The sequence below is a fragment of the Trachurus trachurus genome (genome assembly GCF_905171665.1).
Source record: "Trachurus trachurus genome assembly, chromosome: 1".
Classification (NCBI taxonomy): Eukaryota; Metazoa; Chordata; class Actinopteri; order Carangiformes; family Carangidae; genus Trachurus; species Trachurus trachurus.
This window is the reverse complement of record NC_139891.1, coordinates 7,335,214-7,357,611: the sequence shown is the minus strand read 5'-3', so window position 1 is coordinate 7,357,611 and position 22,398 is coordinate 7,335,214. Positions and strand designations below refer to the sequence as shown.

The 22,398-nt window shown below is 43.7% G+C and overlaps 1 protein-coding gene across 2 annotated transcripts in view; it reads left to right on the top strand.

Moving 5' to 3' along the window:
• The first annotated feature begins 3,391 nt into the window (after positions 1-3,391).
• mxi1 (max interactor 1, dimerization protein) overlaps positions 3,392-22,398 on the top strand; it is a 30,408-nt gene continuing 11,401 nt past the window's right edge. Inside the window, exons 1-3 of one of the 2 annotated variants that reach the window (XM_083982052.1) lie at positions 3,392-3,669; positions 6,119-6,221; positions 10,430-10,459. In XM_083982052.1, the coding sequence (XP_083838178.1) occupies positions 3,441-3,669; positions 6,119-6,221; positions 10,430-10,459 (362 nt within the window). In that variant the 5' untranslated portion in view covers positions 3,392-3,440. Of the gene's footprint in view, positions 3,670-5,393; positions 5,895-6,118; positions 6,222-10,429; positions 10,460-22,398 lie in introns of those variants that run through there. The other variant, XM_083982053.1, reaches the window with a different exon arrangement.

Genomic DNA, 22,398 nt, shown 5'->3' with positions numbered 1-22,398 from the left:
CAGCCCTGCATGCCGTTCTCTCTCCTCATTGGATAAAAACTGTAGGATACGATAAATGTTTTTTCCTCGACTCAGAGCAGAGCAGAGTGACTGACAGACCCGTGTTTCAGACCAAACACTCTATGTAAGTGATTGCTGTCGGAAGATATAACTATTTAAGACTTATATTAACACAAATATATCACTTACTTCTGCTTTAACAAAAGTCATTCATTTAAAGCAGATATCAGTGGAATGTTTTTGTTAATATAAGTCCTAAATAGTCCTATTTTCCGTCAGCAATCACTTACATGAAGTATTTCAGCCTAAACACGAGTCTCTCCGTCACTCTGCTCTGCTGTAACCCGAGGAGAAAATTTTCCTTGTGGGATACAAGTGTTATCCAATGAGGAGAGAGAACGGCATGAAGGGCTGTGTGTGCAGCCAAGGGATGCGCGTGAATGTGGTGACGTAGCACGAGGACCAATTGATGCCTGACAAGGGCGGGGGCTGCTAACTCATGGTGCGTTCAAAGAAACTCGTACTTTGTGTTTTTCCTTCCTGTGAAGTCATACCAGTTCGATCTGGTACGAGTTCACGGGTCGGAAGTTACGAGTGGCCGTTATAGGGAACTTTCACAGACAACAGGATGGTAAAAACACGAGCTACGGGTTACCTGGAACGCTACCAAGTCGTAGTTGTGACTTGAAGCTGTAACTTACGGTTTCAAAAGCCTGCCTTGAACGCAGCATTAGCCGAAACGGCCGTGAAGCTGATATCTGCTTTAAATTCACTTATTTACAAGTAATTGTAAGCATTGTGAACAAATCGGTGACCATGAATGACTTTCGTATCAGTCATTCTATGTGGAGCTTTGTACACATACATATAGATACAAACCAACAATTCCATCCATACAGCCACAGGCATACCAAAGCTAAAAGTCCCAACATTGCCTAGAGTTGCTCCAATGTGAAGATTAACTGCTTTTCTCTACTTTTCACCAGATCAAATTGAATCATTTTGGGTTTCAGGCAACTGGTTGGAGAGACAAGCAATTAAAGATGCCGCCTTTACAGAGTAAATTATTCACATTTCATAGACTAAATGATAAATCTGAAAACAAAAATATCAACTTGTTTAACATTTATTAAATTATATGCAGACCAGATTTGGACTTATACTTCTGTTGATGGTCAAATCCCTGTTGCACCACCACGTCATTCCTATTTAGAAGATATTAGCATTCCTTTTGCAGTTTAGCTGGTTTCCCCCTTTAACTCTGATGAGCTGTTGGTTGTTGTGGTTTGCCCCCTGGGCTTGAAAAAATGAGCTTGTCTTATTGAAAATGTTTGACCTCTGTCGCTGTCTATCCTCTAGACGTCTGAGCTATTTTTTCTGTGGCTTTATGACTAAGCTCGACTCCTTGTTTTGACATGGGTGTTGCCTTTTAATTAAAAGAGCATGGGGCTGCCTTTAATTGGAATGATAGCGTGAAGAGGGGTGATTTGACTTATGTAGGGGAGGGCTACACAATGTGTCGGCAGGACATCCATACCCCTGAGCTATTGTCTCTCTTTTGAATCTTTACCTTCACACTATGACCACAGTTTCCTACTGGGACACATGACTCCCTCCTGCTTTGCAACATTCCTCTATTCTCCCACTCTGCAACATGTGACCTGAACAGTCCAGTTGTAGATTGTGACCTGTTGGGCTTGTGAACTCCAGTTAAGAACCAGGAATATGGAAATGTGCTGACCAGGCCTCGACAGCTTCTTGTGATATCCTGTTTGTGTGTTTATTGGGGAAAGTTGTCCAATGTAGGAAGACGATACAAACTAAAAAGCAGAGCACAAAGCACAGTCCAATAACCAGAACCCAGAAACCAAATGCATGGAGGCTGTCCTAAGATCATACAGAGGATGTGGCTGAGTGCTTTTCAAAACCCACTTGTTTTGTCAATGTGCTGGCAGTGGCACCTTTCAAATTCCAAACAGGGACGCTCTTAAAGGGTTTCCTTCCTCCACAGCTATCCCTGGCTGAGGGGGGAGAGGTGCAGCAGGGGCGGAGGGGACCTTCAGAGATTCCCCCGTGTGTTGGACTTGAAAGTTTCTGTCTCTGTGAACTTTACATCAAACGGTCATGGGCTGCTTTTGGCTCTTTGAAGTGGCAGGGGGAGGTGGGGGGGCTCTGCCTCGACATGTTCTGCCTCAACATATTCTGGTTCAAAATGGACCTCATCGCAGTATAAAAACAGCTCTGCTAAAGGTCTGCTGAGAGTGGCACAAGATCAAGGCTGAGGACTTATCTCTCAGTTATCATTCCTGTCACATACAGAAGGATCTATAGACACACTTTAGTGTTATACAACACAGTTATTGAGTTCCCCCTCTCTCAGATTAGTGTTTTTATTGGCAGTACCTACACTGTAGGTACTGCTGCTACTGCTAATTCAACAATATGTATGTAGCCTACTGCCTCTTCTATTAGCTACCACTGCTGTACTACTATCTTTAATACTAAGTAACACATCATTTGGGCACTTTGAGTAAAATGTGAGTGAAGTTTACCTTTAGTGAAGTAACGTGCTTCACAAACACTGAAAAGAGGAAATGTGTGGAGCTTGGCTATTTGCAGTAAATGCTCAGCATTGTGATTTCACAACTAAATTTGATTTCTGTTTTCCTCACAAATCTAATTTAAACTTTGTCCACTCATCCTTTTTGCAATCACAGAGATTGCACTATGCTATTTCATTTCATTTTACCATCATTTTTTTCAGTGTCACCCTGAAATCCTAATATACCATGATGCATCTAATATGTTCAACAAGGTCTTTTTAAATGACGCTATGATTGCATGTATAGTCATTGTCACATTTTACATTTCAATACAACTGTATGACTTTTGTTTAGCCTATATTACATAGTAACTTCTCCACCCATTAAAGAATGATTCATATGAACTTTTACAGCAGTTGATCTCTTTATGTAGGTTTGTATCAGTACAATAATAGTAGCTATCAATATTCATATGCTGCTCTAACTGCTGCCATCTTGATTACTGCAAGTGTAACTTTTAGTTTATTGCTGTCTCCAACTACATTGCATGTAAAGAGACAAAAAAAATACATTATGTAAATTAAAAAAAAAATGAAATAACTGATTACAGTGTAATGTTTACATATAAAAGTTGATTTTTGCTTTATTGTACAGATAAACCAAGGGCATTGGGACCATGGAGACTCCTCAGACAGAGGGGGCCGGGCTCTCGTTCTCCCATGCACCACCATCTACTGACATTGGCCACCGCTCCACATTAAACACCCCGCATTCATAAAACAGAAAAAAGAAAAGAGGGACCATCTGACAAGAGCAGTGTCCACTGGTATAGCTGCCTCACTGTTTATTGCGCTCAGCACGTCGCCAGGACAGAAGCCACACAAACTGAGAGGAAAAATGGCCAAAAGTGAGAGGCAAAGAAGAAGTTTGAAGAGTGAGGAGTTCTTTTTTGACTCCGAGGCATCTCTCTTGGATCAGCAAGATTTCGAGATGTCTAGTTGTCCTTTCAATGACGTCTTCAACTCCAAAGACTCCCACATGGAGCAGATCAACACTTTTCTGAAAAATGTACAAGTTTTGCTGGAGGCTGCTAGGTTTCTTGAGAGCGCCGAGAGGAAGGACGGAAGTGAGTTTATTTGTGCTGCGTTTGATCCTTTTTCATTTGCCTCTAAATTTTCAGGAAAACAAGACTTCATTGTCAACAGACTCAGACAACAAAGGGCTGAGTTCATTCAACTAAGCACCACTGCCTGCTATAAAGCATATCCTATGCCTGGGACACCAGACTATTTACCAGTAATGTACTCATTGCAATTGCAGCAGAGTGTAAACGTAGACGCTTTCATTATTTTCCGGACTATTTTTTATCTGCATTGTCTGCATGATGGGCACTGTGCATCTTTGCGTCTGCACAACTCTCAACCCATCAATCTGTAATTTTCCCCCGCAGCATAGATAAAGCAATATGACATAATGACGAGGTGTGTGGGTGTGTATGTTGGCTACCACTCCGATGTGATAAATCTGACCACATTGCAGCGCCCTCCAACTCAGTTTAGGATGATGTCATTGTGTCCCTGCAGACTCGATCAAAAAAACAGAAAACTTTATAGATAAAACGCTCAGAACACAATTGAAAGGTGAATCGGACGTTTATTCAAACAGCATCCGTTCACTTAAAGTTGCTCGTTTTATCATTTTGAACCTGCAAGGAATTAAGCAACTCGATGTGGGATTGATTGCAAAAAAAAGCATGATCTCTCCATTGCAAGCAGTCCCTGGCCTACATATAATGAAATGACCGATAATTTTACAGAACTCTGTGGTAAAACGAATTTAAAAGTCATTATTAACAAGGTGCCCGTTTCTTAAAGTCATGCTTTACACACACATAAAAACAGACCGTTTTTACATCACTTCTGAATATGTCTGTCTATGCAGGGCTCTTTGCGTGCAAATAGACAGGAATAGGAGCTAATGCGTGCTGCAAAAGTGTCATTAATATCATCTAATAAGACATAATGTGGGAGTTTTGCAGCAGTAGACCGCAGCGCCTACACAGCTCTCCTCCTCTCGATTGTTTGCTTCCTGCTCTCTGTGGGCGTGCCGCACTGGTTTCCACATGGCGCAAAGCTCTTCTGTGGTTGGTCAGATACGAGCTCAACCCTCGACGCTTGTCAAAGCCTTCCGCCAATTAGAAGCCTGCTCGGTTACTACGTCACGTGTTGCTGGGCCTGGCTTAGGCCGGCAAGTACAGCCCCACGGTCCCGATGAATCACGGGATTTGTAGGTTGGCAAGAAAAGAGTGGCATGATTACTCATGAGGGGAATAAAAGACACACAATGAATACTTGTGTTTAGTCAGTAACTTAACACATCATTAGCATCATTTTATCATTACGGATCCTCAGTGATCTGTGTTAGGAAAGATTGTCTTTTCAGGCATTGCAAACAAAGTAACAAACACAAACAGTTCTTGTTTAGGCTATTTGTCTACTAGTCCGACACCTGAAATAGTGTTGAATATTTCAGAATTTACATTATTTTAAATATTTTTCGTAATTCGTAGAAGCAATAAAGTTAATTGTAACTGGCCTTAGAAATGACCCCATTATTTATTTTGGATTTGCCCTGTCCCTTGAAATTACCAATCAAAGTGTCCTGCTGTGATAACAACTAAATCATCACGATGTTTCAGTTGGTAGATGAGCTGAATCATGACCAGTAGGTTTATAATGCACCGAAAGACTCTGTTCCCCAGAATCCATTGCGGTTAGACCGGCCTCTCCTCCGCCAGGTCCCGCCTCTCAGCTGTGCAGCTAGGTAAACAAACAGGAGAGGAGAGGAAACGAGCAGCGGCAGGCACTTTGCTGGCTCTGGGTTCCCTCGGGGAAGTTTTATATTCTTTATATCCATTTTTGTAAAAAGAAAAATTTAATACCGTGTTTCCTAGAAACTTTTAATACTTTGATACACTGCTTTCGACATTTTCTAACAACGAAACCTGGCAAGAATTGGCTGTAGCTTGCTAGCTTGGGAAACACTGGATTTTTTCCCCCCTTCCTTTGCTTTCGACAAAGGCTGTTGATGAGCCAGCGAAGACACTCAACAAGACAACAAAACGGCGTTTTTAAAGCACCAGTCGGTGTCGTAAATGACCGATGCACTGTCTTCCCTGTAGTTGAAAGCGACCGGTAGTTACTGCTGTTCGCGGGGCGAACGTTAAAGGCTGAGGGAACAGAGCTAACGTCAACGGCAGCGGTGAGCGTCAGGAGAGAATGACGGCTGTTCAGCTGATCAATATCCAACTGTTACTGGAAGCTGCGGAATATCTAGAGAGGAGAGAGAGAGGTAAATATGTTCACTAATGTGTGGGAGAAAGAAAAAAAAAAGTCATAGTAAACAACAGCATCCTCCATGGTGTGTGTTGGCTGCTTGGAAATGGGTAACGCTGTTGCTGTTTTACATGAGGTGTTCACATTAAGCCGGAGGGATCGTAGCATACGGTGTAGTAAAAACTCACCCCAGGCTGACTGTCTGTCTGACTGTCTGTCTGTCAACCACTTTTCTTCCAGAGTGTGAACACGGATATGCTTCGACGTTTCCGTCAAATCAGAACACAAACTACCAGAGGCAAAGAAAATTCCGAAATAAGAAGTTCAGCAGTAACCACAATAGGTAAGAAACTGCTCCTCTTCACGATGTGGCATCCCTGGGAAATTGTGCCTGTGTGTTTTATAAAATCAATGCTGTATATGTATTCTACTATCGATGTCATTTGGTCAAACTGTCTTCTGACATGCTGTGATGATGAGGCGTTTAGTGAACAAGCACACTTTCTGAAAGTTGGTAGATTTAAAGTTATGTTTTTCCTCAAACTTGCAGGGGCGTGTTTAATTGTTAGGTGCACGTAGGCTCGTCCACCGCTGTGTTGCTGGTCTGGGGGGAGGGGGCGGCAGTAACGGCTCTGCTAGCTTTTCATCAGCTGATTGTCAAACGGACTGCAGTGGCTGAGGTTAGGGATCGTGGTGAAACTGACGGCTTCAAAACGAAAAAAAAAAGCCTGTTCCACCGTTGTGTAGTTTGTGCATCCCCGAGGAAACAACCCCATAATATATAGCTGTATTTATAAGTGGGTTTAGTTTTTTTTTAGATATTGGTTGTAATCGTGTTTTTCCCCGTATGCCACGTGTATTCTACACTGTGGGAGAGAGGGTTAGATTTGTCTTTTCCCCTGAAGGGGAAGGCTCCTATTTATGGCCGGTGTTGTTTGCAGACACCCAAAGGTGAATACGTGGAGCCTTTTTCTTTTTTAAAGACTAATGATGTTGAGTGTTATCAGTAATTTGCAGTGGAACCTCTATTACAGCAGTGCCCTATAAAGACACAGGAGGTGGATACTCTTTTTATATGCATCAATTGAAAGCTGTTAATGTTGCAGAACATACATTTAACAATCTACTGGTGTGTCTCCTTGTGTACCACTGTCTGATAATCACGTCATTAGCTGCCACAACGATTAGAGCCCTTGTTGAACATAGTGCTTTCACTGATGACAGAAACTTGCATTTACAAGTCAGAGAAGCAGCCCAGAATCTCCCAAGTTAACGCCGGTGGCATTGTGTTTTCTCTTGGTGCTAGGCTGCTTACATTAATCTGTCCATTGACAGTCATACATCAAACGCAAGCCCCTCTCTCTCTCTCTCTCTCTCTCTCTCTGTCTCTTTCTGAGCCGTTTAATATTAATGCAAGAGCAGGCCACAAACAGGAACTGCGTATTACTCATCACAAGCGCATAATGCTGCCTAGTTCTGCATAGCAACAGACACGATCAGATATAATTCTAAGGCTAAATTAAAAAACGCTTCTGCAGGTTTTGTCCTATTGGCGAAACTCTAAGCGTTCGTTAATTGTGCTTGTGCGGAAGGATTTACTAAATGAAATCATAGCGGGTAAGATGTCAGTACAAACCGTTTCTATGGTGAGCAACTTTAAAAGTAGAGAGGAGCACTCATGAGGGATTTTCAAATGGCTGGAACAAGCACAGACTGTGCAGTAATGATTGAGGTTTGTTGTTGGTCATGCTCTCCATGGAGACATTTTCACAGCTCACTTAGTGAGGTAACACCATTCAACATCCAACACCTTTTTTGTATTGTAATGCAGTTTGTGTCATACCCACTGGAGTTGCACACTCTGCAACCCAATAAAACACCATTATTTGTATACTCCTGGTGCTGTCAAGTTCCTCGATGGGACATGCGCGTCACAAGCGGTCTACTTTTGACTCAACCGTCCTATTCATGGTTTTTCCAGCATGGGTGAGAAATCTTGCAAATTAGTCCGAGCTGTGAGCCATATTCACCACCTCACATGTCAGATTACAGTGTCCGCAGAAAAGAAAAAGCAACTCTAAACAGCCTAAGGTTTAAAGAAAACATCTACCGTTCCTAAATCAGATGAGGATTTCATTAATGGCAAATAATGGCGCCAAATAAGAGCGCCCTATTGTGACTATACGTCACTTTTTTACAGCTTTTAGAGATAATGAAAATGCACTCATTATAATAATTACATTAACTTGACATTCTGTTTAAACACAGCTTGCTTTCTGCCATTAGCTTGCTCCAGCTTTAGCTACGTTCTCAGTAGTGTGTTGAGGCTTAAAGTGATGAGCTTATCTGACTCTGTCCTCTCTTGCCTACTGTTTATAGCAGGGTTGCTTTATCTCATTGACCCACTCCGTATGCGTATACATGCACATAAACACACACTATATTCGAGCATGCCTACATAAGGAAACATGCTCCAGTTGTGTGTGGCCTGGAGCCAGTTTATAATCTATATTGCATTGTTGCTGAGGTCCACATGTGCAGATATCTGATTCAGAAGGCAGGGAGAGCGGTTTCCAATCATAAAACTGACTTAGAATTATCTCAATAGTTTCAAACTTGTACGTTTTACCTGCTATTGTTATCTCTGGTGATGACACATTGTTCTTAAATTTCCTGCCGTTGTTATGACAGATCAGTCATTTTGTAACATACGTACTTGATGCACTGCTCGACATTTCCACAGTCCCAATAGTTCATCATTCTTAGACACTGAGCATCAGCCAAAACACATTTATCATTAACATTATCTTTGAATCACATTGTGGCAAAAATGTTCAGAGTTTGGAAAAGATCACAAATTGGGATGTGGGTTACCAAGCAACGCAAACATGCACATTGACAGCTGATGATGCAAGTGACGCACTCCACAGTACTCACCTTCTGTTAGCAATACTGTTTCTGAGTCATAGTCAGTTACAGAAAACAGAGGATCCAGCGCTATTAGAAAGTATGGTAACACTTTATAAATACACACTATTAAGCGTTAGTTAAGCATTAATAAATACTGAATTTTTCATTTATAACACATGAATACTCACAGTATGTAGTTTATACAGTTATTGCTTATCAATGATGAGTAAAACATTTTAACTGTGTTTATAAACTATATACTAATGAGTATTCATATGTTATAAATGATGAATTCAGGATTTATTAATGCTTAACTAATGCTTAATGTGTACTTATTGTAAAGTGTTACCAAAAGGATAATGTAAAAGATTGTGACTGCGTTCATGTCCCACTAAAAGAGTCATCCATGCATTTTAAAATGAAGTTTTTGAGGGTAGTAGCTGAATAGAAAAGCGCAAACTGGTCTAAGTGTATCAGTTGTGTGATTGTCGTTGGATGTACATGGATCGTGTGGTGCACAGACATGCATGACTACTACAGGGATGTGGAATATGTAAGTTGAAACCTGTCAAGAGCATATGTGTGAGCACTTACTGTAGGCTCTCTCAGGTTTTCAGGAAATGGCCCATGTGATCCCCGTGTTTTGCTGTGATAGCAGCCACTCATCATGGCCGTAGACCATGTCATGTTAAATCAAACGCCACATTTGACTTAACATGCGCTCTTGCATACACAATTGCACGGACAGTAATGTATTCTAATGGCGCCACATGGTGTTTTTATTGGTGTAAATAATTAAACTTGAATAAATAATTTCCTCTGAGGCAGGGTCCATTTTTTTTACAGACTGAACTACGGCCTTGGACAGTCTGTCTTTAAGTCCTTCCCATCCCGTTCTTATCTCCTGTTTTCAGCATATTTCCTGCTTCCATCATGTCAACAAGATGGCAGCTGAGCTCGATGTATTGCACTATTGATGATGCACAGTGTTTAGAAATTGTGTGCATGACTCAGGAAAGACACAAACACCCCCCCCCCCCCCCCCCCCTCCCTAAAAACTTGGGCCTCATGACTTTAAGTGGAGTGCAGCTTGTGTAGATGGGAACCCGGTCATTAAAGTATCTGGAGAGCTGCTTGTCTCCCTTTTAGTATGTTGCTACACAAAGACACTCTCAGGGACCAGCTGATTCGCTTTACATTATTAACAGAGCACTGAACCCTGGCTGCTGCATGTGGAGGAAATGTGTGTGTGTGTGTGCGTGCATATGTGGGCATGTAAATTTTAGTTAACGTAAGTGGCTGCCCCACACACACACACACACACACACATATACACCCTCCCAGGGTTGTGCTGTACATTATTGAGGAAGAAGCTGTATAGTGCCTGGCTGTCAGGTTTTAGTGTGAAGGCTCCAGTGCACTGGGTCCAGAGTGGGTCTCATTTGGGATTAATCAATAAATTCATAAATCAAATTGGACAAGCTAATTCTCTGAGTCTCTCAGCCCCTGTTTGTCGACCTCATACGGTTATTATCCTAATATTAAACCTCATTTCCCCGGAGTACAGATAGCGTAGGTCTGCACTTTGCTTGTAAACCACGTGGCTGTTTGTTTAATAACTTGCGCTTTCTGTCTTCGCAGGTCCACACATAATGAGCTGGAGAAGAACAGGTGAGTCGGCATTAAAATTTCCAAACACTTCACCTTTAAATCAGAGAGCACGGCCTCCACGCACATGCATGCCCTGCCCTGACATGTGAATAAGTTCATCATGTCCTACTTTCATTTTGCTCCACAACACATTTGCCCTTCCTCAAGTAAGCACTTTCTCTTTAACAGATCCTTAAAAAACAAAAGTAAATGGTCACACAGTTGGGCCCAGTTAAGGACATGCCCTCTTCTCGTTTCACCTTGTTTCCCCCCCCTCTCGTGCACACTGGCTTTGCACCTTGAGTTATGCAACAGTTTGGCTGCTCAGGGCTCCGAGTCATACAGGCAGGTGAGGGTGCATGTAGTCAGAGCTGGAGCAGCAGGAAAAAGTCCAATGCTTGGTTTTAGGTCTGTAGTGGCAGTGGCAAAGTCAGCCCTATGTCTAGACAAAGTCTCCCTTCAGTGGTTTTTATGCCATAGTTCTATACTGAGTTATATCTCTCTATTCAAGATAGTATCTACAGTGGAAGACATGTGGGGTATTCAGGGACACCTATAGGCTTGTGACGGTTTTCCACATCTTGTTCTGAAGAGATTCAACACTGGTTTCTAAGAAACCCTTATCAGATCAAGTCTGCCACCCACATAGGTGGTGTGTTCATGTCCTGTGACTTTGCAGGCTTCAAGAGTCGAGCTGTAAAGGGTTCACTTCAACACCATAAATAAGTGCAGCCAGACTTGCAGGATTTATGGTAAATAGAGAAAAAAAAGCTTGCCTTCCATTTCATTATCTCTGAGGGTGTGGGTACAATGAAAGGGTGTGGGTGGCTGGATCCATTCAGTGTAATTACATATCACCTCAGCCTGTTTTTCTCGCCATTCTCCCTGGCAGCCTCTCCTAAAAGGATGGGAACATTGGAAGGAGAGGCGTCCAGTGAGTTAAATATAGACAAGAGTTGATGTGTCATCCTGGTGCTCATATGCGATGCCACGCAAGGCCAGCCGGTCGGCTGACTGGGCCTCGGCAGATTGCGGCACCCATGCGGGGTTGCATTTTTTTTTTTCCAGTGTTCCACCCACACAAATACATTTCAAAAAAGGTGCCAGAGCTGTTGTTTGTTCCTACAACACAGTGTGGAGGCTTTTTTTTCGTCACTAGTTCCACATCCTTGCAGCCATTCTTTGTAGTACGGCCTTATGGCCATTTATGGCCTTTGATCTTCTCTGCCAATCAGAGCAGCCCGGTGTAATACCTGTAGGTGGCAGCACAGAAGGAATGTGCAGTGTTGTTAAAAGAGTTACGAACCATCAGGAAGATTGTTACTTAAGCGGTGGAATGAAACTTTGCATAATAAAACGGATGGAGCCAAATGTATAGAGGTTACCATTCTCATTTGTGTATTTAACTGCAGTTCATTTCCATCATGCAACATCCTTTGAAACATGCATCCTGCGCCTCCTCCTTTTTCCTGGCTCCACTGTGCTGGTCCGTGCAGCCGTGCTAGACTCCAGAGAGAGCTGCAGCAGAATAGAGTGGGCTGGGAACAGGCCGTCCTGTACCACACTGTACCTCATCCAGATACCGACACCCCCTCCTCCCCCCCCTCTCTTGTTATTGTTTTCAGTTCAACACAGTGCGTAGAAGTTGACCAGGACAAAACTAATTTGAATTTCCATTAGCAAAGAAAGAGGGAAGAAATTGTAATCCATCTTTTTAGACGCACACTTAAAGTCAGAATCGTTTATAATCCTCCCTTTTTGCCAACAGTTAATCCAATTCCCTTTAAGCACATGCCCCACTGTAAGCTATATGTATCAGGCATAGTTGTTCACCCAAGTGTGTCAGGCTTATACTATGACTCTACAACAGCAGCAGCAGCAGCTTTCGTTCCATCTCAGCAGACTTCCAAGTCTTGTAAATTGGAGGCAGCTCCTTTATGGCCCAGTCTGACTGAGGCCTTCTTTTTTTAAGACTTATCAACCTTGTATATCTGCTGCTGGCATGATGATTTGCCTTGCATGGCTGCCACAGGTCTTGATAACCTCTGTGACGAGCAGACTCGTTGTGACAGCGGAGACCACAGGACGCGGATAAAAGGCACCGAAAGACGAGGGGGGGGAAAAAAAACACATTCCAGATTCTCATACTCTGTGGTGGGACCAGATAACGTGGTGGCTCTGCTGCTTTGATCATGTACCTCCTAACAGCCCCTTTGCACTTCCACATGTCACTGCTAAATTACACTGTCTTAGTAGGACCCCCCGTTAGTCCTTTTTCTTTTAATAAACATGTTGACAACAGCTTCCCCAGCTCAGGTTAGTTATTGGTTGATCAATGTGAGTTATATTAGGGGCGTGTTACAGTAAATGAGTGGGTACTCCGTGGCTCAGACTGGAATATGTTTGTTTTTTTTCTATTTTGAGTGATGACTCTGTTTATAATCTTTATAATCAATACAACAGGCTTTTACTTGCCACAATAAATCCACAGGAACGGTCACTTATCATTTACCCACCTCCCCCAGCGCAGCCTATTCATATCAGTATTGTTTATCGAGACAGAGCTTATAATACACCCAGCAAATCATTTCTACCCCCAGTGCCCAGACATTGGAAGCAATGTTAGCTCTTCTGCTTTTTTTATGCGGAGAGCTGGGCAAACAATGTGTGTTAAACACCTTTCAGCGTGTGTGGAATATTAAAAAGGCTTACTGTTACCCATCAGACTCAAGAGCTTGATGCCCTTGGGTGTCAAGGAGCATCCACGATGTTTGCCCTCTCTGGATTTTTTTTCTTAGCTGTGTTGTTTGTGAAAAGGTAAATGAAGGTAGTCGTGCCTCATTTGCAATTAACACTAAGTTGATGTGGGTGTTCTCAAATGTCATTTTTCATACTTACACAGGTGTGTGTGGTGGAGAGTGCGGGTTTATCAGTTTACTGTTACGTCACTTAAAAATATTGGGATAGTTTTTTTTGTTTTTTTTGCACATATGCAGCAGGCAAACTGAACAGAATATCGCTATAATAGGTGTCACATTTTCCAAATGGTACATACCTCTGTTGGCATTGAAGGCCTTTATGCTTTTCTAGTCTTTCCAACCAGAGAGATATAAACACACTACTGCTGTTCCAGCCTTGGGCTTGAATGAGCAGTCAAACATGAATAAGCCTGAGCTGCATTTTCTCTGGCTGTGCTGATGCTTCCTTGAAGAAAGCCAAACTGCTTCACCGGTCTCTCTGTTGTCTGCCCAGTGAGTGCAGCCTATTCTCAGGCTCTGCTGCAGGGCCTAAAAGTGGGACCATTTGTTCTGACCAACGTGACGACTTGTAAGCTTTTCTTGGCTCAGAAAAGCAGCTTAAGGGACTTGATCTTTGGTCTGGTGAGCCCAGCTAGAGCACGCACACGTGCTGGGGCGTGCACCTCACCCAGGCCACCCGGCGCTATAGTCCTTAACAGCCTAGTTTGGCTTTGGCTTAGCTAACGACGGAGTCAGAGGACAAGGAAGTCATTGACAGGCTGAGGGGATGAGCAGAGGGTTAGGTCAAACACACCTGACTAAGGGATGCCTTGAGCAGCACGCAAGCCTGATCCGCACTCACACAGTGTGTCAGTGTGTGCACAGCGAGCATTTCCACCCTGTAATTAACACAGTGAGGCATGAGCCCGTATCGGGGTAGGCATGTTCGCACCAGCCACCACAAACAATCGGATGGTGACAAACTGTGGCTGTGGATTAAAGTCTGCCACCTCTACCAACAAGTGAGACAGGTGTCCTGCTGTAATGAGAATAGGAAATGTTGCGTTTTTTTCAAAATGTAGTTCACTCGTCGTAAAGTGAAAAGTCCTAGTACAGGCACCAAGTAAATGCTGGTGCAAAGCAGGAGCACATATTATTAAAGTCAGCCAAGACAGCTACTGCGCTTAGACAAGATATTTGTGTTTTCTCTTGTGCCATGTGGGTGTGTAGCTCTGAGTTGTTGTCGTAGAGGAGTGCAATTACCCCTTCATTGATTTATCCCATAATTGCACCTGCATACACGGCTGCCAGGTTTCTGACAGTTGCAAAGTTTATTGCGGGTTGGTATTCGCAGCATGCCAGTCACATAGCTTTCCAAGAGAGTCACTCGTCTTTCATGTCATGAAAATGAAAAAAACCCTAACAGAGCAATGTGGATCAGAGAAAGCAGGGTTTTTTTTAAATTAGTTATTAAGCCAAAATGAGAAAGAAAAATACCAGCAATATGAAACCAGATGGACAGAACAAGATATGAAAAGAGTGCACAGGTTAGCAAAGTTAGCATCATGCTATTTAAGACCAACACTTCCTGTAGCTACTTCTTGCTGTAAAATCCAGATCTTTATAAATGAACATGTTACATGGAGAAGCATTATTTCTTATCCACAAACAACAATTTGCTGTAGTATCTATTTCAGATGTTCTCCACTTCTGCGAACACATCCCACTGGCTTGCTGTCAGATGGTTGAAGACAGTCAGACATAAACAAAAAAAGCTGTTGTTTAACGTTGTGTACCCCTTCTCACACAGATGTTCACATTTCATACAGATGTAGACAGGTGTAGAGAAGGCCCCGCCCAGGGGACGCCATGTCGGCACTCGAAGGCTCAGCCATCATTCACATGTCGTCTCACTCCCCTGACCCTTGACTCATCTTATCTCGGCGCCGTCTTGTTGTGCCCTCATCCTGCAAAAGTGCATCCGTACAGTTTTCTGCGGAAGGACAGTGTAACCAAAACGGAATGAGGCCGGACTGGCATGCGGGTTTAGTCAGCAGATTTCAACCTGGACAGTCTGACTCAGGCTCTTGTTTTTAATTCTTGCAAACTGAAATAAGAATATTTCAGACTGATCAATTTGTTTGTAGGTATTCAAATGATGCTTAAAACAGGGACTAATATGTTCAGGCTGTGCAATATGTTCTGCAAAGCTGTCAGTCCAGTCTGTCTGCCATTAACAACATCCATGTTAGGCTTGTTGATAAGCTTCACTACGGGACGAGTGGACGCCGCCGCAGTTACAGGCTGTTCCAGGAAGAAATGCTCCTGTTTTCCTTCCTCTTTCCTCCTTCCTGGAGCAGCCCAGTTAACTTAATCTGTACCTTAAGGAGAGAGAGAGAGAGAGATGAAGATAGAAACGGGGGAAAATCTGATGCTTGTTGAAGACACAAGACAGACTCAATTAGGCTAAATCTGACTACGGCTTCTATTTTTAGCCGTACAGCTGGGGAAAAAGGGGGAAACACCGCTGCCTTCTGACCAATCGTAGAGGTTAGCGTTTCACCAATGACAGTGCGGAGATGAAGAAGCAGTAGCAGGAGTCTCCACCCCCTTACTCCCACAGCAGCTACCTCACATTCTTACTCATCATCATCATCATCATCGAAGCGCGCACACACACACACACACACACACACACTCTGAATGTCGTTGTTTTGCCATTTCCGTGTTAAGAGCAGAGGAACGACCTGCGTGCCAACTGGGCTAAGTAACTTAACAAGATATGTGACATTCACCCCCGCTGAGGGAGAAAGTGAGTGAGTGCATCTGTGCTTTTTTTGAACACATAAATGTCTATCTATCCATGCATTAAAAGGTTGATGTAGAATATTTGGATTACCCGCCCACCCCCCACCCTCTATTGGATGTATTAAAACACATCCACATCTGGAAAGAGGATGTGGACTGACAAGACATCCCCCTCCCACACACACACACACACACACACACACACACACACACAAACATATACACATGCCCCGCCCTGCCCTGTCCCCAGAGTCAACATCTGGCTGTATGGCCATGGCTTTACACCAGGCTCATTTTAGGAGCCATGCCATATTGGAGTTTTAATCCAAAGCCTCTATCCTCAACCTCGTCACACATGCATGGTTACGGAGGAAAGTGAGTGTGGTGGGGCATCCTGGGGTGGGGGGGGGGTGAGGGGGTATCCCTGGTTTGAGTCAGTTGGTACGTTATCAAAAATAAAGCCAGAATATCCTAAGAAGAAGAGTTTGGTAGATGGATGGACATGTGTTCATTTTCTCTGTGATGTATGTGTGAGTGTGTGTAGCAAAGGAAACTGGGTCACTTGCCAAAGAAAAGTGCGCTGATTGTACAGTGCATCGAAAACTCACGTCCCCCCCTTCTCCGTCCGTGGATCTGTTTTTTATGGTCATCCATTCCAACAACTCCATCTCTCTTTGTCATTCTCCTCCTTTCTTCTCTCTCTCTCTCTCTTTTCCAACCTTTGTCAGTGGAGCAGATTAAAAGGCAGTGTGCACGTGTGAACTAATCCATGTGTTAGTGATGGGTTTCAGCCCCAGAGTCTCTTGGCCCTGCCATACTGTGAGCCTTCCCCCAACACACACACACTCATACACAAACTCTACTCCAGTGATCTCCGCACGTGTGTGTGTGTGTATGAGTGTGTGAGCACGTGTTTGTGCCTGTAGCTGCTTGACGAGGGGCAAATTGCTGCACTATTCTTTCATCCTTTTTTCTCTCACATTCGCCAATCTTGTGCATCATCTTTGTTTCCTCTGTTTCCACTTTATCCCAATCTGTCCTTCACTCTTCGTCCCTCCTCGGCACTGTTGCTACGCGTCGTCGTGACGGACGGATGCTGTTTGTGGCTTGGAGCAGCTTCAGCGGGATTTAGTGTGACAACAGCACCGGCCTCCCTAGTAATCAACTGTGTTTTGGTTTTATTTCCCACTCGCAGCCTCGGGATTGGTCAAACAGAGGTGTGTGTGGTGAGTTTCCGCGAGCCCACATTGATTTTTGAACTGCCATTTGCATTTTATTGGCCCCAGTTTCTAGTTCAGTTTCAGCCCTGAGTCCATATGCGTTTTTTTTTTTTTTTTTTACACTGCTCTTTCTGCCAATCAGAAAGATGCTCGCTCGCTTTCCACACACTGAATCTCTTTTTTGGGATTGAGGTCACAACTGCCTCAACGCTCAGAAATATCAAAGTCCGATTCCCACTCAGCCAACCACGTGCACCGTTGCATTTTCCCCCCTCTTTTACATTCCTTTTTTGTTGGCCGCCATCTAACGAGAAGACGGTTATCATTCAGCATAGTTCCCATGGAATCCCAAGTCTCGTTAATCAGCGTTTAATTCCTCGGACAAGAGAGTCGTTGGTGTGTGTGTGTAGGAGGGAAACGCACATTCTCATCATTCCTCGGCCGTGTTTGTCAAATTTAACAATCGGCCGTCAGTTTGGACAGCGTAGTAAAACCCTCAGTGGATGATTGAACTGTTAGGACATGTGCCACGGGCCGTAATACAGACGGCAGGAGAGTCACTGGACAAAGTTGTGTTTTTTTCTACATATTCTCTGTTAGGTGGATAAAGGACTTGAGATGACACGTGCATTTTCTTCCACTTATACAGTTGAAGCATCCTCATGAGCACTTCTCTGCTGTCACTGTCAAAACAAACAGCAGACCCGTTACCAGCCTATCGTAGCGCCGTTGAGTAAAAAAACGTGGCTCTAAATCTTTCAGGGTTAGGGGTTCAATTTCCACCGGTGGCACCCACCCATGCATGAAATAATGCACTCGTGATATTTAGAGTGAAAGTAGTAGGTAGTTCACAGTATTTTTGAATAATAAACATGTCGTTTCTATAGTTAAACCCAGTGGAGCTCCTGACAGACTGGCTCTGGTTTGTGCCCGTGGCTAGTTTCTGGGCAGACTACACAGACAGAGCACCCCCCCCCCCCCCCCCCCTCCTCCCCTCCTCCCCCCACACTCTATATATCTCTCACCCTCTCTATGTTGCTCCGACTCTATCTGCATCCATCCCATCTGCCTGTGTTTCAAGGAGAGGAGGGAATCATCGGACTGTCAGAGAAAGAGAGTGCCTCCAGTCGCTGTAGGGCATATATTGCTCTAATCTTGTGTTGTGTGTGTGTGTGTGTGTATGTGTGTGTGCTCAAAACATGACAGACCGACTGACTCATCAAGAGTGGACAGAATAGATCAACCGGAGTAGCCTTCTACAGATCTTGTATTTGTTTGTCATTGCCCCAGTAACAAGAACATCATTTTAAGGGTTAAACTCCTCATAGGTTTCAAGAGTTATGGGCTTGATTGATGGTGGATTCTCCAGTGAGTATTAATGACTTTATAACATGAGTGATACGTCATCATGTCATGTGCCATCCATGGGCTGATGCTTGAACATCTGTCAAAACATGAATCACTGCCGCAAATTCTGCCTCAGGATGGGGGGAAACCTAGAATCCAGACCTATTGAACGTATAATATAAGCTTGTCTCTATCTGCGTTTGTCATATCCTGAGTCTGCCACTTATAGCTCAGATGATAAAGCTGTAGTTGGCCAAGTACATCAAGCAGGCCCCAGTTTTGCGGGCAGGCTTCAGGCTCTTTGATGACTGTTCCAGCAGTCAACTTCCCCTATTAAAAAAAAACCTATTCAGTCAGGTGCCACTGTCTGTATGGGTAAACATGTGACCTTGGCTGCAGCTCGACAGCAGTCATGTGAGAGAGAAAGAGGGAGAGAGAGAGAGAGCCCCCCCCCCCCCCCCACCCTCCCCCACTTCCATTAAAAAGAGAATGAGAAAAAGACATAAGGGTGCATGAAAAGAAGAGAATCCTAGAAGGGGCATCTTAAGCAGAAAAAACAGCTCTGGTCTTTGTGTTAACCCAGTGAACCAGTAAGCAAACATAGAGAGCTAACGTGTTGGACTGTGATGCATAGGCCAGACTTGTTATTGCTGATTTTATTTCAGGCTTTTTTACGCACTGCATCAACTTGGAGATGAAGTCCAATTCATTTTTTTATATTGGCATCTGCTGAGTATTGAATGCAGTCACAGCAAGGCATCGTGGGGGACAAATGTACGGGTTGCCATGTGGCTTGAAACCTGCCCCTCTCCATGTATGTAACATGCCACCATCTGCAGAGTATGGATCAGTGTGCCACGTGTTCACATGCTCCACTATTAATGATTTGGAGAGAAAGAGAAAGAGAAAGAGGCCTTTCCTGTGATTTTAACAGTGCAAGTGGACGGGACCGTTGAAGCAGCCAGGATCTCACACATGCTATTTTTAACCATGGATAATAATGTTTTGTAAAATAATGCTCCAAGCACAGAAAGGGGGGGGGGGGGGGGGAAAAAAAGAAACACATGCCCACATTTTCTGTGTTTGATTTAATTTCCCTCCTCCGCATCGCAAGTTAATTTACTATTGAGTCGATGTAGCGCTCAATGGCCATGGCTTAGTCTCCTCTAAATGAGGCTTTGCATTGCAAAATACTCTAATCACTCCAATAATCTTTGACATCACTGTTAATCATGATTTGCGACTGCCTTAAATGAACCTCGACACCAGAGAAGGAGTAATGCAGAGGAGGAACAATAGCAGTCCCTCATAAAGTCAAGTTCTTTTCTCTCTCCCTAAGAGGCCCAGTGTGATGATGTCTTAATTTCCTTTTGCGTGTCAGTTTAGGAGATTTACCACTGAGACGGTCATTGGTGATGTGTAATTAGTGTAATAACTAGGTGTAGGGTCAGATTTCCTCTCCCTCTGCACATATTAGAAGTAGGTCAAATTGGGAGGGTGTGTGTGTGTGTGTCAAATGGCTTTGAGAGAGTGGGGGATTTGCCAAAGAGAAGTGTATCGACTGGTATCTGGGCTGGAAATCTGACCCTCCCCTTTAAGAGCACGTCCAGTAATTATGTCAGACATCTTGGATGGCCTGAGAAGTTATCCATTATTTACGTATTCACAAGTTCGGAATCTAGGGCAGCCATTTTTTCTCCCTCCGTTGCACAAGCTTTGGATGAACAGTGTCGGTTCCAGGGGACTTTGCATGAAAAAATAAGCAGAAACCAGCGTTTTCTTTGTCAGTGCTGTTTTCAGCTGCTTTTGTTTCCTGAAAAGAGGAAAAAATAGCATTCTCTCTCTGTGCCATTCTTCAGGCCCAGGTGTTGTTATATTGCCATTTATTTTATTCACATACAGAGAACTCTTACATGAATATGCATTTTCCTTTTTTTCTGACCCCCACCCTCTCCTCTATACTCTTTACTGCCTGCTGAAAATGCAATGTCGAGACTCCAGTTTTATAGTGTATGTTGTTCACACAAGCTCAGCTTTGAGTTTGTTTTAGTAGCAGATTAAAGACAGGATTGTATCCAAAGTCAAGTCAAGTCACATTAATGCACATTAAGATTTACCTGGGAAATAACATCATCAATAAAACAAAACAGTTTGAGGGGATCTGTCTGTGCGGCGCGCTACATGAAATCATCGATAACACACAATCTCAGGATTGTGATTGTTGGACTGTGAGTTTCTCATGTGCAAGAAAATACATGTGGCTAATTGCCGGTAATGGTTTACAAAAATGCAGCTTGTATCCAGGCAATTACTGTCAGATAAACTAGTGGTTTTAATATGGAGGCAGCTGGTTCTTCTTATGCAGAGTGGATGAATCACTCTGGAGGCTTGTGTTTGACCAGAAAGATCCTTGACCTTTAGAAAGTTTTGTTTTCAGGAGCAGGACGTATCATCTATGGCCCAGCTGAAAAACTGGAACAAGGTTCCTGCGGTCAAAAATACAGGTGAAGTTCCTGAGTTTGAAAAGAAAAAAGAAAAAAATCCTTAGCAAAAAGTCCCTGTGCTTGTAAAGACTCACTACACAGTTGATCACACAGTCATGTGTTGGTAATTCAACAAGAGTGAGGACTTGTTCAAATGGAAATACAAAAGCGGCCTGTGTTTGTGACTGTACACATCTGGGCTTTACTTTGAGCCTCCTGTTCACAGCATACTCACACTTCTCTCTCATTATCCCTCCGGGGACACTGGAACATTTTCAGGACACTACGGTGATGAATGCTCTTGTCACAGGGGTGATGTTGGGTTTACAACTCGTTGCTGTTTTGTTCTCATCGCACTGATCAAAATCTAAAGAGGTCTTTGTCTGTCCGTGCGTCTGATGGACAAAGGCTGGTTTTGGACTTCAGAGTCTGTGACTGCAGAGCTGTCATATATCAGAATACGTGGGGTATATGCATATGTTGCAGTGTGTTTGCCCTTCAGTGTGTCCAAAGGCACATGTACTCCGTGTGAGTGCGTGTGTGCTTGCATGGCTGTTACAAGGACAAAGGAGGATATTGCAGAGCTGTTGGCTGTGCTGACAAGAGATGTATGATGTGTGTAGGTTCAGTAAGAGCTGTGGTGGGCAGCTCTCTCATACCAACAGAGAGCGCTTCAAAGTGCTTCTTTAAAAAAACGACTCCACTTCAGTCACTTTGGGGGCAGTGTGACGCATTTCAGCAACAGATGAGAGGGAGAGCACTGCAGAATTCACAATAGATATTTAAAAAAAAATAGATACAGTATATATACCAATCACAATACAATAAATGAAAGTTGTTGGATCAGGGAAGAAAAGGCAATGTGTGCACACGGTTGATGGGGAGTCAGGATGGGGAGGGAAGGTGTGGTGCAGTGACCCGGGGCCGGCTGCTCGCTCACATGTCAAAGCCAAAAGGCAGAGCTGCCTGCCTGCGTACCCATCTGGGGCCCATCAGGAACACAAGCCACAGGAACACACACACACACACACACACACAAGCTACAGTAGAAAGAGATACACATGCATGCACACACACTGGTAGAGTGGAAGTGCCCCACCGTCTCAGGAGGAAAGGGGAAGGCTGGCTGGAGTGTGAGTGGAAAACCTTTGGGATACAACATACAGCTGAAGTTTATGGGTTTGTTTGGGGGGTTTTACACACCTGAATCTACTCTCTTTTTGTTAGTTGTGTAATATGCACATAATTAACCTCATAAACAGGCTGCATGTTGATTGTTTTCCTGTCGATGGGCACTAACAAGGCACCAGAGATGATACACGACGTGCTTACATGACTCGCCTGCAGAGGCCTGCAAGGATCAG